Below are 15,503 nucleotides of genomic sequence, written 5' to 3'. Positions count from 1 at the left end.
AGCTGTCAGTTTCCCTCTAAAATCCCATTCGAATTTAATTTTATACATTTTTGAAAATAGTCGAATAGTTTATATAATAAATAATTATACTAAATAATGTATAGTTCAGTACAATAAAAAACACATAATATGTGCGCAAAACTGCGCATATTCAGATGCTATAACAGGCTGGGAAAAAGGCTAAGGTACAAGCCCTCACCATGTTGCATCATCGACCTGTTGTGAGCTTGTAGATCTGCGGAGGCGTGGCTAGCAGCTATAGCTAGCTCTCTGACACAGCTGTGTGTCTGTCCAGTCCAGCGTAACAGAACCAGTGCGACGACACAGGGAGAGGGGAGCAGAGCATAGAAGCAAGCTCTCCTCTACTACGGACAAATAGCCTATGTTAAACTTTTTGGATGTTGTCATAAGTTTCTTAAACGTTACTTACGGTACTTTCAAGAGAAGCTTATGGGGGAAACGGCAGGAGAAACAGCTAACTAGAAAAGAAAATTTCTAAGAAATTTTAAGTGTGCCTGCAGCTCGCCAAGTCTGTGCAACCTTGTGTAGCGGTTGGTGTTAGCATTAGCGTTATTAACATTAGCATTTTTTTGCATAAACTTTAACATTATTGTTCTTCATATGACACCACCCACATGTCTGTACGACAAACGGTTCACGAGAAAACAGGTCACTTCCTGTTTGGTGAGGGGCACTTCCTGTTTGGCGAAATAGGCCCCAATTAAGTTTAAGGACTCTTAATCTTGTCATTTGACGCAACCCGCGTGTCTGTATGACAAACGGTTCACGAGATCAAGGGTCACTTCCTGTTTGGTGAGGGGCACTTCCTGTTTGGCGAAATAGGCCCCAATTAAGGTCATGGACGATTAATGAATTAAAGCTGCAAGCAGCGATGACCGGGCCCTCGCAGCTCTACCCACGTCACAAGGCCAGCAGCCAATCAGAAACCAAACAGGAAGTCAGCCATTTCGACTAATTAGTGGCGTTTTGGCGCATTTTTGGCCGTTATCACGGGTCGCACTTTAACGACAGTTTTGTGAGAAAAAAATAGTTTTTAGAGAAAAAAAAAAGTTTTTTGAGAAAAAAAAAATTGAAAAAAAAAATTGAGAAAAAAAAAATTTGAGGAAAAAACATTTTGAGAAAAAAATTTGAGAAAAAAAAATTGAGAAAAAAAAATTTTGAGAAAAAAAAATTTTGAGAAAAAAAATTGAGAATTTTTTTTTGAGAAAAATAAAATTTTTGAGAAAAAAAAATTTGAGAAAAAATAAATTTGAGAAAAAAAAAATCTTTGAGAAAAAAAAAATTGAGGAAAAAAAAATGTATGACACCAGCCGCGAGTCTGTACGACAAACGGTTCATGAATTATAGAGGCACTTCCTGTTTGGTGAAGGGCACTTCCTGTTATAGAGGGGGCGGGGCTTAATCAATTACAGCTCATCCCTATTGGTCGGAAAAAGACCAAAGTTGTGTGAGCATTTTACATTTTAAATGACGTTGCTAGGCAAAAGTATGGCAGAGTTATTTGGCGCCAAAGTTTCTGGGTTTTTTTCGGAGTCCCCCATTCAAAGTCAATGGAGTTTTTGGGCGTCGTTTTTTGCGAATTACGTCGCAATGGTAACGCGGATCGGAAAGAAAAGTAATAGCACACCATTCCCGGCCGAGCCGCACGTTTTGATGTATATATTGCGGCGGTGGCGTAAATTGTGCGGCAGTTATTACGTGCCGAAATTTGTGGGATCATTATCATTAAGTATGGCGGATTACAATAAGTGTTCTGCTATTGCATAGCAGGCACACTTAAATAGCTAACCAGCTAATACTATGAAGAAAGGGAGAAAGCAGTCTTCTCCGGACTGCAGGCTTTAACAGCGGTGTCGGTGTCGGGTGTCGAACACACAAAGTGCATGCATGCATGTGGGGATTTGGCTATGGCATAGGTTTCTGTGTGTGCACTGCAGTGCGTACCATGCACTGAAATGTTATTGTTGATCATTTGTGACTTGACGAAAGCATTTATTTATAAAAAAAAAAAAAAACTTTTTTAACATCCGAATAGTAATTTAAATATTCGACTCTAATCCATTTCTTTAATATTCGAATTGTAGTCGAAAAATGAATTTCATTCTGACAGCTCCAATGTGGATCCCTTATTACTCAAGACCATTGTTTCCTAATGTTGAATCTTCAACATGCGTGCAAAACAAATGTTTGTTTCTGATGGAACTACCACTAAATATGAATATATAACTAAATGAAAACAATACCTTGGCTAAAGTGGCAGTGATGGGCTGGTCTCTGATGGAGAGGCTGCTACACTGGGCCAGAGCCAGAGCATCCTCTTCCTTCACCATACACACCGATGCCTAGGAGAGAAGACAATCACACTCTGTTTATTCTGATATTCCGCTATTTTCATTAAAAGGATAATCAGACCCTCCCGAAAAACGCGGACAAAATCATTGATTTTGCATTGAAATATGCAGGGGTTTCGTGTGATTTTATGAGGTGAAATATGCAGGAAAAATTGAATATGCGGAATTCGGTGATTGCATTACTGGATTTTTCTGGAGAGTCTAGATATTAATGATAAGCTTCTATTACAAATAAATAATTGGCCTCCCCTAAGTAACAAGAAATCTTGTGAAATAAAATGTTGTCAACCAATCATCAAGGATGATGATACACGAAAGAAGAAGAAGAAGAGGCAATGAGTATGAATTGATGGTGAGATGGATTAGAAGTCATATGGCCCAGCCCTAAGGAGAGTCGTACCTTCTGTCCTTGGTCTGCCTCGCTGCCAGGAAACAGAACCACGTTGTTGTACTTCCCAAAGCCACTGACCCACGTTTTCACTTCTTGTTCTGTGGTCGCTGTGGGGATGCCGGTCAGGTACACCAGACAGGCTGCAGTGATGGGTGCAGTTGAACCCCTCCATGTGAACTCTTTCTTCAATTTCTTGGCCGGTGGACCTTTGGCAGACTGGAAAATAACAGAACTTTTATGTCTCTTTTCCACTGTAAGAGCCCAAGTGGTTCTCAACCTTGAGGGCCGTGAGGATATTGTAAGCGGCGAAACAATTCAAATAATTGGCAAAACGCAAGGATTTTAAAGATAATACTACATTAGCATAATTCATTATTTGTATTTTGAGTCATTTGTATTTGAGTGGCGCTCACCGCTATTACATCTGACTTTGTCTGTTTGTATTGTATTGTACGTACAAACAGACCGTACCGTTCGCGGGACGCTTAAAGGAGTAGTTCAACCCCAAAATGACTTTTTCTCTATTGATTACTCACACCACGGAGACTTGAATTCAATAATACTTTTTGGTATTTGTCACAACACAAATATTTGATTATATTAAATGTACCATTGATTCCGGATGGGGATCCAAATGCATCCGGAATCAATGGGCCTACAAAGAGTCTCCTCAAATTATTGTCTTAGGAATGCGACAAAAACTAAAAAAATATTATTGAACTCAAGTCTCCATGGGGTGAGTAATCGATCGAAAAAGACATTTTGCGGGGGAACTACTCCTTTAAGGATATTAACTCATAAAAAGCACCACTCACTTCACACCGATTTTTGTCTTTTCTTTAAACCCTTGAAAAGTGAGTCATCACACACTACACTGACTATAGTATAATACTTTGGTATCTAAGCCAGAACAAGATCAATTGATTGATCATTAAAATTAAACATGTTCTGAAATACACATGGCCCACCCATCTTTCTAACCACTTAACAGATTGTCAAGTAATAGCAAAATAATTTGTCAAAAAGAGCCAGAAGAAGAGACAATTCAGAGCAAGGAGCCCAGCTAGAAAGGCTGTGCACCTACAGTAACTACTTGGGAATGTTGACATGTCACGGGCACAGATTAAGGGACGACTTTGCCACTTTTCATTTTATCTTTATATCATTTGTCCTCAATAATGTTCACGTTTCTCTTTTTTCTTTTTTTTTTGCAATTTTATCGTGAACATTAGTGTGGACCAATTATACGAAGATAGGTTGAAAAGTGGAGAAGTCACTTTAAATAATAATAATAACTTTAAATAATTAGACCCACTGTTTGATCAGCCTCTGAGCTCCCTGGCTTAGTTCTCTTGGATCCAGGCTCAGGCTTGGTCTTGAGAGGGGACTTGGCTGATTTGCGTCTGGCAGAGTCATCACGTCTGGCAGAGTCATCACGTGTGGCAGCCGCATCGCTGACACGCTTCAAACCATCGCGAGAAGAACTCCCTGTTGCTGCATATTGAGACGGGGGGGGGGGGGGGGGGGGGATCATTAGTAAAGAAAGGCGACGTCAAAGGGACCAACACAACCAATCGACATTGCGATCTGTAGAGCAGCGGTCATGGACCACCATTTGATGTGATTTAGCCTCTCAGACCCAAATTGTAGAATATCATTGGATAAAACAGGAAAACATTGATCAAAATAAAAATTCTTCTACTTTCTCTAATTGTTTAGACTTTTAGAGCTTTTCTTTTTTTTTTTGTTTAACAATAATGTAACTCTTGAGAGCATAACATGAAACCAAATGGACAAATGGAAAGTGAGTGTTCAAATGTTTTCATTTACTTCGTTCTATCGTTTTAGCTTGTATGTAGCATCTATTTTACCTTGGTGGTGACGATGAGAGGAGTGGCGGGGGGTCTGGTATGATCTCCTCTGAGGGTGGGGATCCTCTCTGTGTTGGTCAGGAGGAGGAGGAGGGCTCGGGCCTGGAGACCAAGAACGGGACAGGGAGACGGAGCGAGTGGGAGAACGCTCCCTGGCGTACCAGGCGGTCTGGCTGTCATCTTGGAGCGGGGAGCGTTCCCTCCTCGAGTGGCCCGTAGGAGTTGAAAAGGCAAACGCAGAGGGGTTTCTGCGTTGGCGAGAAAGAGGACTAGGCGTTGGAGACCAGGAAGGGGAACGGGACACGGAGCGAGAACGCTCCTCGGAGTGCCAGGTGGTTTGGCCGTCATCTCGGCCCAGGGAGTGTTCCCTCCTAGAGTGGCCAGGAGGAGACCAAGATGGAAATGGAATTCCGTAAACGGTAATAATTTCATGTTTTCAATGTTTGAGTGTTGGAAGTGCTTAAAAAATGAAACGCAATAAATGAAACACAAGTGATACTGACCTTGTTAGCTTGTGTTTCAACTCTGGGTAACTGCGAGTGCGCGCGCACACACGCACACGCACACACACACACACACACACACACACACACACACACACACACACACACACACAGACACACACACACACACACACACACACACACAAAGTTGTTAGCACATTGTTTAACTCTCACTCCAACAACATGCCTTTCGTGTAAAATACACAGGTTTTCAGTAATCAGAGGACGATTTATGGCTTCTACAAGACATGGTCTTTAAATGCCTCCTCACTTGTTGCGTAGGTCTCGGCAGGAATCAGTGTGTCTTAGGCTTTGGACATGCTCAATCCAATCCTGGAGAAGAAAACATCAGAGAGAAGAGAGAGACATGTCAGGAGTAATGGCCAATCACCTAGACACCAATTGATTGCAGGCACAAAGCAAACACGTTATTAAAATGCATTGCAGATAGAAAGCATATTTAAAGCAGTGTTTTTGTGGCACTGTTAATGCTTAACGGTGTCACAACGCATGACCATGGCTTGGGTCATGGCAACGGGATGCAAGGGTTTGGGCTCTGTATGTCTGGCAGACTGCATTCAAGGGTGATTTCTCCTGTGTGCACTTTTTGCCTTTAAAAGAGTCCTCTTGATATTGTAACTTCTGGCCTGGTTTATCCCTTCACCAGGCACTTACGATTTAACGATTTAACGACAATTATGTATCAGACATTCAAACCATTGGGAACTGGTAGCCACTGGTCCATGCTCAAGTTCCCTCAGCGACACGGGGGAATGTTAACCAGGTGAAATGTTAACCTGCCGGTTAACCTGCTGGTGAGTAGCTAACTTTCCGGGGCTGGTGAGTAGCTAACCTGCGGACGCTGGTAAATGTTAACCACTATGCCTAAACCTAACCCAAATCCTGACCCTAACCTCAGTGGGGCTGAGGGAACATAGGGTCGAGGGAACATAGCCATGATCCCCTGGTGGGTCATTGTACTTTGGAAGTGATACAGTGATAAACTAATTGGTTTCAATTAAGGACCGCACTGAGCAGAACAAACTATAACTGCACTCTGTCGTGGTGCCAACTTGTAGTCTTGTGCACAAGTAAGCCACGTATGGCCTACTTGTCTACAAGTAAGCCATGTATGTATGTTTTTGAGCGGTGGTAAACCGCTCCATAGAGTGGCTGTGCGTGTGTCTGTAGCCACTTTTCCTCAGCGTTTTGCCATAGCAATGTTTTCCTCAGCGTTTTGCCATAGCAATATGTGTGTGTGTGTAGCCTGTATTACATCACCAATTACATCCTAGACCTATATCCTAGTCTGAAGACGTTATGCAAGCACGACCACCGCTCACTTCACATTGGGTGTGATTTTTATTGTATTTGTGATACTTGCGTTGGCAATGTAAACATACGTTTTCTCATGCCAATAAAGCTCCTTTGAATTGAATTGTATGTCCTACTTGTGCGCCAGCAGAGCGCGCCATAAGGTGCGCTCACCACTGGCAATGCCTGTGACATCACCACTGGCATCACCAGGAATGCTGGTCCCTCACCGGCAGTTAACGATGACGTTGCCAGAAATGCTGGTCCCTGATTGGGCTACGGGCTTAAACACACACACAGTTACCTACCTACATATGCAGCCGAACGCAGTACTTGCACGCTCTGCTGACGCAAGTAATGATGACATCATATCTGTCAACTTCCTTTTTAAAGAGAAAGACTTACATTCAAAGTGTGCAGGTATTCCTCTAAGGACACTCAGACCTGTTGGCACTCACCTCAAAGTGCTCACAGTCTACCTCACACAAGGAGCAGGTATGAGGCAACACCTTTGGAGACTCTGCTGAGAAATCACGTATCATGGTGGGAGTGGGTAACCTCCTGGTGGTCCCATGTGATCTCAAAGCAGGATGTCGGGATGATGACGAAGAGTCGTTCCATGTTTCAGATGAAGGGCTTCGTCTGGGGCCGTCCCTACTGTACTCTTGGTCTGGATGACCAGATCTGTACAGTGGGGGAAATTCTCTCGCAGGCGACAGTCGTCTGTTCTCGTGAACCTCACCGCTCGACCTGCAGTAATCCAGGTCTACATTTGGTTCAAAGTGTTGCAGATGAGCAATGTGCCTTTCAGGCATGCTCTCTCTGCCACTGCTGGCATCAGTGGCTTGACTGGTATGACCGTAGTCAATGACGTTTCCTTCGGTCTGTGGAACACTGCGGAACCTGGGCACTTCTGGGGATCGCAAACGTCCAGCACTTGACAGGGAGCGGGCAGGAGGTGGCGGTATATCATGGATGGGGCGTGAAGCACTCTGAGAATATGAAGAGGAAGCCGCGCTGTTCTGTCTATTCACCTGGATCGACCGCAGGACGAAGGGTAAATTGTCAGGGTTGAGCTGATCTTCAGGGTATTGACTCAGAAACTCTAGATCCTTGCCAGAGAGCCCCAATGTAGCCAGGATACTCTCTGCACGTTCTTTGGTGTATAATTCTTTCTTATACACACCTCCATCATCACTATTTCCACCACCATGGGAGCCCCTGGTCTGGGGGGAAGGTGGGTCATAGACAGGGGCTTGCATCCAGGCCTGATTACCCAGTGAATCGTGGCTGCTCTGCGGCTGCTGGGTGACTGTGGAGGGAGGACTGGCGAACATGCGGCTGGGTTGTGGGTAGTCTGACCAGTCCATCCCTTGCTGGTGGCCTAGTTGGTTGGAGCTGTTGCCTCCAGATCCTGATACCTGGTTTAGCCGGTTCACAAGGTCCTTGAGACAATGGTCTATGTCCCCGGATCCCCTGGTAGCCATGGCTGACACCCGCTCATCAGGCAGATGGCTAGGAGGAGGATAATTGAAATGATCTTGGTGCTGCTGTTGATTTGGCTGCTGTTGGTGATGAGTAGGACCGGGCCTATTGGAGGAAGGCTGTGGCGGTCCCTGTGGCTGGCTGTGGTGGTGATACATTGTGTTGCAATGTTAACACCACTACTACACTTCTCAGCACACACACTGTACTGAGATGTGTCTGGATAGCGAGGAGGCAACAATCACGCTCCCGCTGTCACGGATGGCTGGCTGCTGGATGAGTAAGTTGCTGGAGGGCGAAGTGGGGCTGAGCTTCAATCTGGACCAACTGCAGAGCTGCCACTGCAGCAGCACCAGCTGCAGGTCCAAAGAGGCAATGAGCCCCTTTGGTGCCCTCTGGTGGTGGTGCCAAATGTTCTGCTGCAGCTGCTCTGGTCCAAAGGAGTGGGTGAACAATACTGATTGTCTTTCTCTGAGCACAGCAAGGCTGGGAGATGGGAAACAGAAATATTAGATTAAAGATGAACAAGCTTTTCCCCTTAAGTCTGAAAATGTTTTCGTCTGCACACCAGTTAGCGTTGCCACCCGTCCCGTAAAATACGGAATAATCCCGTATTTGGTAACTTTGTTCCGTATTGAGGTTGGGGAATCAATATGAATGAAAGGGACATTTATTTGAGAAATTATGGTAATTATGCTGTCATGCAGCTGCTCCCCTTCCTGTTCCCCTCGTTGCTGTGTGACTGTCAGAGAGCTGTGCGAGTCTGGCTCTGGTGTCTGAAATGCACTCAGCTCATTGGCTCATTTACTCATGAAACGACCAATGAGAGAAGCGCTTTCAGTGTTGCTGAGATACCATCTCTGCAGCATTTCAGGGGTTTGTGGTGCTGGCTCCCCCCAAAAAGGTTTAGCCCACGCAGCCTGGAATATCCTAGGTGTCAAGTTTCTGAAAAGAAAAGTCACAGTCTTCCTGTATTTGTGTGGGTGGAATCAACAGACGTTAGGCTACATCACAGATCTCCTCTGCTCCTTGTCCAATTCAGTGTTGCCATGTTGGCTTATTTCATGCAACTTTTTTCTTTTTTTGTCTTAAAATCGTGGCGGCTTCTTTGGCCAATAAAACAAGCGAAGCCAACGTTTATTTGATGTATATGTCACAGTTTCTTTGAGTTTCAGTGAAATTGAGAACAGGAGCGCTCGTCGTGCGGTGCAGGGCGGAACAAGCGGTCGCTTTGATAGAAAAACGACAACGTAGCGTCGGCAGGAATGATAGCGCCATACCCCACGGAGGTTAGGGTTAGGCATAGTTTTACAGAGGTTAAAGTTATACCATGTAACTTCTTTTATAAAACAAATCTTAAAATTGTCCTAACTGTTAAATCGCTAAAGTTTTAGAACACCCACTCCGTTATTTTCAGCTTCTGAAGCCTTCTCTTTATATGTTTTCTATGAGCCGTGAGGGGGGGAGAATTTCGCGGCAAAATGACGTAATCTGCATCATCTGTATACGTTGTGTATACGTTGGCCAATCACATCGCAGATCATACACACATGATACACTACCGGCCAATTACAGTGCATCTTGCGTCTTTTCAGGAAATAGCTTGCTTCAACAGCTTTGTTTACTGCTGGTCTAGAAGTCTAGCATGTAGCTCCCCAACCGCTGCTCGTAGAGGGACACGGGAGACCTCATTGAAAGCGTCTCGGCGAGGCGAGGCGGACGCGGTGGTCTGACGGCCCGGTCCGCGGCGAAAAACGGCCGAAAAAAGCAGACTTTAGGGTTAGGCATAGAGGTTAGGGTTAGGCATAGTAAGCTAATGCCTAACCCTAATGGCTAAACACAGCCGAGCTAGGCTAGTAGATAAACAACGAAAGAGGTGTCGCAAACGAGTGACGTCAGCGACTACACAAGTGAATGGCTGTTGTCGCCATCTCATGGTGAATACGCAGAATTACACAGGTGCGCTGATAAGAGACTATCAAGGTGAATTGATCCAGGTGGTGTTAGGGGTGTGTGGTAAACGACAAAACGAGCGCTCTTACCCCAATCTCACCCAAACTGACTGTAACATATATACATAGCATTGTGTGAATCACATTGAGTGACATAATCAGTCTGGTGTCTCTAGTACTTATTAAGCCCTGTCCAAAGTATGTTTGAAATGTTATAAATAACCAAAAATATCTATAAATGATTGTAAACAATAACGCATCCAACCCGACCGCCGCTTATTTCCGGGTTGTGAACGGTTGTGTCTGCGGTGGCTGCTGGGTTGCTCGAGGTGGGTGCGTTTTATTTCATAACAAAAATAATGTATTTTACAGTGGGTGGTGAGAGGTTTCCCACCGCAGAGAATAGACTTTCAACAACGCAAAACTACCTTTGGTTTGGTGAGTAGTGAAGTAGTTTATTTTATTTTGACTCAAGTTGAGCGCTCGTAGGGGCTGAGAAATCCCGGTCTAGTCATTTAGCAACGGGTCTGTCAGAGCTCTGGACCAGATTTAAACTAATTAGGGTCCTTCGTGCTTGGTCTTCCCCCCTCGGGCCCACCTTAACGATCATCACCAGGAAAGTGTGGGGTGGCTCAAAGTAGCTGACAGAGTGAGAGTACAGCATCTTGCAACGGGCCTGGTGTACAAGATACACTACACCTCCAAGATACCCATGTACCTGTCAAACTACTTCCTAAAGGTCAAGGATGTCCACGATCACACCACCAGAGGCAGCTCCACCAATCATGTTCAACGTAGATTTAACACTAAACAAGGCTCTAATTCGTTCTCCTGCTATACCACCAACATGTGGAACGCCCTTCCGCAAGCCTTAAAGGAGAGCAAATCCCTAGCCTCCTTCAAAACTGGTATGAAAAGTCACCTTCAGGCGGCTGCTACTTGGGACTTGTAAATAGACTAAGACCCCATGCCCCCCCCCCCCTTTTTTTCTGCCTTTGTATTTGATGTTATGCTTTTCTGCCTTTGAAATTGATGTTTATCCTAGATAAAGTACAACCGGTATGTTCTATCCGTCTGTCTTTCAATGTTATAAGAGATACATAAAGTGTGGTTCCTGTGGAAATAAGCCGTAGAGCTTTCTAGGATCTCCTTTTAGCTGACCTTGTACCAGTGATTTGTGCTGTCATGAAACTGTACCTTTTTCTACAGCAAACCTCTAATAAATTCGTAGGGAAAAGTGTGACGTGACGGACAGACTGACAAAAGAAGTGCTCTACAAGGGTAATAATTTATGGCTATCTGCTGTCACATACCCTACCTTTAATAAATATCGTTGGTAACACCTGTGTACAACTGTTATAGTGTTATTTCATGTCAATGTGGCTGATGTCTCCCCCCTTCTCCGCTCACTCCACTGGCTCCCGGTTGCGTCCCGCACTGAAAACAAAACACTGATGCTGACCTTTAAAGCAGCCAAAGGTATGGCTCCTCCATACCTCCAAAACCTGATCAACCCCTACACCCCGGCCCCACCCGTTCACTTAGATCAGCTAACACAGGGATGCTGACAGAACCCTCGCTAAAAACCCCAGGGCAAAAATCCACTCGTCCGAGACAGTTTGAACTCCCTGTCACACTTAGAACAACAGACTCACTCGCTAGCTTTCGCCGTGGACTGAAGACTCCACCTAAACCCATACCACTACTGAAACACTCAATGACCATACAGGAAGCTATAGCATTTGTTTTTTAGAATCCTTTTTCGCTTTAATGATTATATTGTTTTAGATTGATATTCATATATGCATTTGTTGTTCTCGAGATACACGGATTACAGACAGACAGACAGACAGACAGACAGACAGACAGACAGACACGCAGAGACTTCTCGCATTTATAGATAGATTGTTGTTGATGTTCTGACATGTTATCTTGTTTATTATAGTGATGTATTTTCTGCTTATTGTAAGTCGCTTTGGATTAAAAGCGTCTGCTGAATACCTAAACTGTAAACTGCTGTGGGGGGGAATGCGACACGTTTAGGCTAATGCTAACGTTACAATGGCTCCTGTGTGATGATAAAGAAATTAAGACACATTAAAACGACAAGCTTTTATAAACGTGTGGGTTCAGACACACACTACATCACAGCTTCCAGTCCCTGCACGTACACAACGTAACATAATGTACAAAACAATACATCGTAATCATTGATAATGATTGTAAACATGATGAATGCAAAGGAGGCAACTTATGCTAAACACCATTTGTCTACAAGGCCTAAGTATGTATTTTCCCCCACACATTAAATGTGATCCAGGACCTCTATTTTTATACAACACATGTTTAACTGTACCTTTTTATCACGTATTGTTGTGGAACTGGACTATGTCAGGTTGTTAGTTGTTGTTTTGTCAAAGATTCTCCTCAAGCAGTTCAGGACAAGCTAAAACAGCGCCTATGTGAAGTGAGCAGCAATAAGACTTCCGGTTCCGAACTCTTCAGAATAAGAGTACCCCTAAAGCCATTGAAAAACGTTGAAAAGGGAATCATTTTGCCATAATGTGGACGTTAAAAATATAGATTAAGTATCTAAACTGAGGTTTCTGTGTAAAAAAAAAGAAAGGATTTAATAACATAAAAACATGCTAAATGGATCAATGCTGTTACAGCCAGACTGTTCGTTCTGCTCTTGATTAGTCATCCTGGGGTGTTTATTAATTCTTCTGACGATTAGTCAGCCTGTGCTTTACTGCGAGTTCCTGAAAGTGGAGAATAAACCAGATCCTGACCCTATTTTTCTACAGTCTATGATCCTGACACACATCCAAGGACTCAGGAGTTCCACACAACACTACGCGACATACAAAGGTATACATTAAATAGGCCTGGCTATCTGTGTTGTAGCCTTGGACCAAGACAATAAATGTTTGGTCGGTTTTTACTTTTTTTAATATGTTTTAGCAGGGAAGAGAAGTTGCCTTGCATTCATTTGAACGCAGTACAAAATGTAAACAAGCCATTAGAACTGTACTAGTCTTTTGCTTTTCCTATGCAAACAACTGCTAAAGTATTCAATCAATCACAGAATGTATTGACAGAAAGTAGCAACATGGTATGGTGGTTATTTAAAATAACCACCATACCATAGACATTATGAAACAAAAACTTGAGAAACCGTTGTACTGACTGACTGACCTCCAAGTACTTTCCCAGAGAGGGTTGCTTGTGGCGTCTTGCTGTGGCTCCCATTTTTTCATTCTTGATTTATTTGCATTGACCATGGACACTTATTTTTGGCCCTGCACTATATTGGGTTGGGTTGGTTGAATTGAGTACTATTGCTATGTTGATTTGGCGGTGAGATACTTGTGTTGCACTGGCTGACTGATTGATTGATTGAAGAGTTTATTAGCAGTTTGCAATAGACAAAGTACACTAGCATTGACTGTTATATGTACACTTTTGTTTGGCACTGCTTGTGCTTTGAGTATCGCTTGTTTGTGTTTGATGTGAATGTTTCTTGGACACTATATATTTTCTTTTATTGTGACAGCTTTTTGACACTTCATGTTTATAGGCCTATTCTTCTTTTTATTGTGCCTTCCTTTTTTTTGGAGCGGTGAAAGCGCTCCCAATGAACAGGTATGTCCGTGGGTGGGTGGGTGGGTGGCTGGCTGGCCATGTCCGTAGCATGGCAATACCTTGAGTGGCCACACACAAAACACTAGTTAAAGGAGGGGCGCTGTTTTGTGCAGGCCAGGCACACTCACCACTCACTCACAGGCACAGTTTACACTCACTCACTCACTCACATAGGGTACAGCTGCTCAAATTCACCGCTCCACTTCGAACCGAGGTTTGATTTTTTTACTGTACACAACAGTACTCTTTTTCTTTTTCTTACTTCTTTGTATCTTGTAACTTTAAACTGCTGTGCTGCCTCTGGGCAACTGATTTTCCCCCATGGGATAATAAAGGTATCTAATAATCTATCTATATAGAAAGAGGAAAATGCAAGCTGCAATGTTAGTGAGTGTAACGTAGTTCAACACAAACCGATATGACTTTTCCGTGTGGATGTTATGAGCTATCGAGGAGATTGCTGATGTAGCAGTAGATCTCAAAGCTCACTACATTTATTCTGTGATGTAGCCTAACGGGTGTGTGTGTGTGTGTGTGTGTGTGTGTGTGTGTGTGTGTGTGTGTGTGTGTGTGTGTGTGTGTGTGTGTGTGTGTGTGTGTGTGTGTGTGTGTGTGTGTGTGTGTGTGTGTGTGTGAGGGGGTGTACAGACAAGGACTTCATCTCAAAAAGGAAAAGCTTTTTCTCCTTTTACAATTATATTTCTGTTTTCCATCTCCCAGATTTTGCTGTGCTATCAGACAGTTGTCTCCATTTGGACCAGAGCAGCAGAACATTTGACCCCACCCACCAGAGGGTACCAGAGAGGCTCAGTGCCTCTTTGGACCTGCAGCTGGTGCTGCTGCAGTTGTAGCTCTGCAGCAGATTGAAGCTCAACCTCCTCACCTCACCACTCTTTCGCAGCATCAAACCATCACAATGTATCACCACCACAGCCAGCCACAGGGGCCGCCACAGCCTTCCTCCAATAGGCCCGGTCCTACTCATCACCAACAGCAGCCAAATCAACAGCAGCACCAAGATCGTTTCAAGTATCCTCCTCCTAGCCATCTGCCTGATGAGCTGGTGTCAGCCATGGCTACCAGGGGATCCGGGGACATGGACCATTGTCTCATGGACCTTGTGAACCGGCCAAACCCGAAACAGATGTCACGATCTGGGGGCTACAGCTCCAACCAGCAAGGGATGGACTGGTCAGACTACCCACATCCCAGCCGCCTGTTTGCCAGTCCTCCCTCCACAGTCACCCAGCAGCCACAGAGTTCTGCACTGGGTAATCAGCAAGATAGGCAAGATTTATACACCCCAGAACGTGCAGAGAGTATCCTGGCTTCCTTGGGGCTCTCCGACGAGCCAAGTCAGTACCCTGAAGATCAGCTAAACCCTGACATTTTACCCTTCATCCCTCGGTCGATCCAGACGAATAAATCAAAAAGCCAGAACATTGCGGCTTCCTCATCATATTCTCAGAGTGCCTCACGCTCCATCCATGATATACTGCCTCCTCCTGCTGGACGTTTGGGATCCCCAGAAGTGCCCAGGTTCCTCAGTGTTCCACAGACTGCAGGATCCCCAGAAGTGCCCAGGTTCCTCAGTGTTCCACAGGGATCCCCAGAAGTGCCCAGGTTCCTCAGTGTTCCACAGACTGCAGGAAACGTCATTGACTACGGTCATGCCAGTCAAGCCACTGATGCCAGCAGTGGAAGAGAGAGCATGCCTGAAAGGCGCCATGCTCATCTGCAACACTTTGAACCAAATGTAGACCTGGATTACTGCAGGTCGAGCGGTGAGGTTCACGAGAACAGACGACTGTCGCCTGCGAGAGAATTTCCCCCACTGTACAGATCTGGTCATCCAGACCAAGAGTACGGTAGGGACGGCCCCAGACCGAGCCCTTCATCTGAAACATGGAACGACTCTTCATCCAGACATCCTGTTTTGAGATCACATGATGGGACCACCAGGAGTGCGC

The 15,503-nt window shown here is 44.6% G+C and overlaps 1 protein-coding gene across 3 annotated transcripts in view; it reads right to left on the bottom strand.

Annotated features, from left to right (window-relative positions):
• Nucleotides 1–12,350, bottom strand: part of LOC308281461 (uncharacterized protein) — a 36,276-nt gene extending 23,926 nt beyond the window's left edge. For 2 of the 3 annotated variants that reach the window (XM_080721664.1, XM_080721666.1), the window contains exons 1-7: nucleotides 6,910–9,024; nucleotides 5,409–5,470; nucleotides 5,138–5,167; nucleotides 4,635–5,005; nucleotides 4,079–4,257; nucleotides 2,773–2,979; nucleotides 2,265–2,363 (exon numbers count right to left, since the gene is read on the bottom strand). In XM_080721664.1, coding sequence (XP_080577790.1) covers nucleotides 2,265–2,363; nucleotides 2,773–2,979; nucleotides 4,079–4,257; nucleotides 4,635–5,005; nucleotides 5,138–5,167; nucleotides 5,409–5,470; nucleotides 6,910–8,094 — 2,133 coding nt within the window. In that variant the 5' untranslated portion in view covers nucleotides 8,095–9,024. Of the gene's footprint in view, nucleotides 1–2,264; nucleotides 2,364–2,772; nucleotides 2,980–4,078; nucleotides 4,258–4,634; nucleotides 5,006–5,137; nucleotides 5,168–5,408; nucleotides 5,471–6,909; nucleotides 9,025–12,244 lie in introns of those variants that run through there. The other variant, XM_080721665.1, reaches the window with a different exon arrangement.
• Nucleotides 12,351–15,503: the final 3,153 nt, after the last annotated feature.

This window comes from Nannobrachium achirus (assembly GCF_963921795.1).
Source record: "Nannobrachium achirus genome assembly, chromosome: 3".
NCBI classification, from domain to species: Eukaryota; Metazoa; Chordata; class Actinopteri; order Myctophiformes; family Myctophidae; genus Nannobrachium; species Nannobrachium achirus.
The sequence above is the reverse complement of the archived record's forward strand: the minus strand, read 5'-3'. Positions and strand labels throughout refer to the sequence as shown.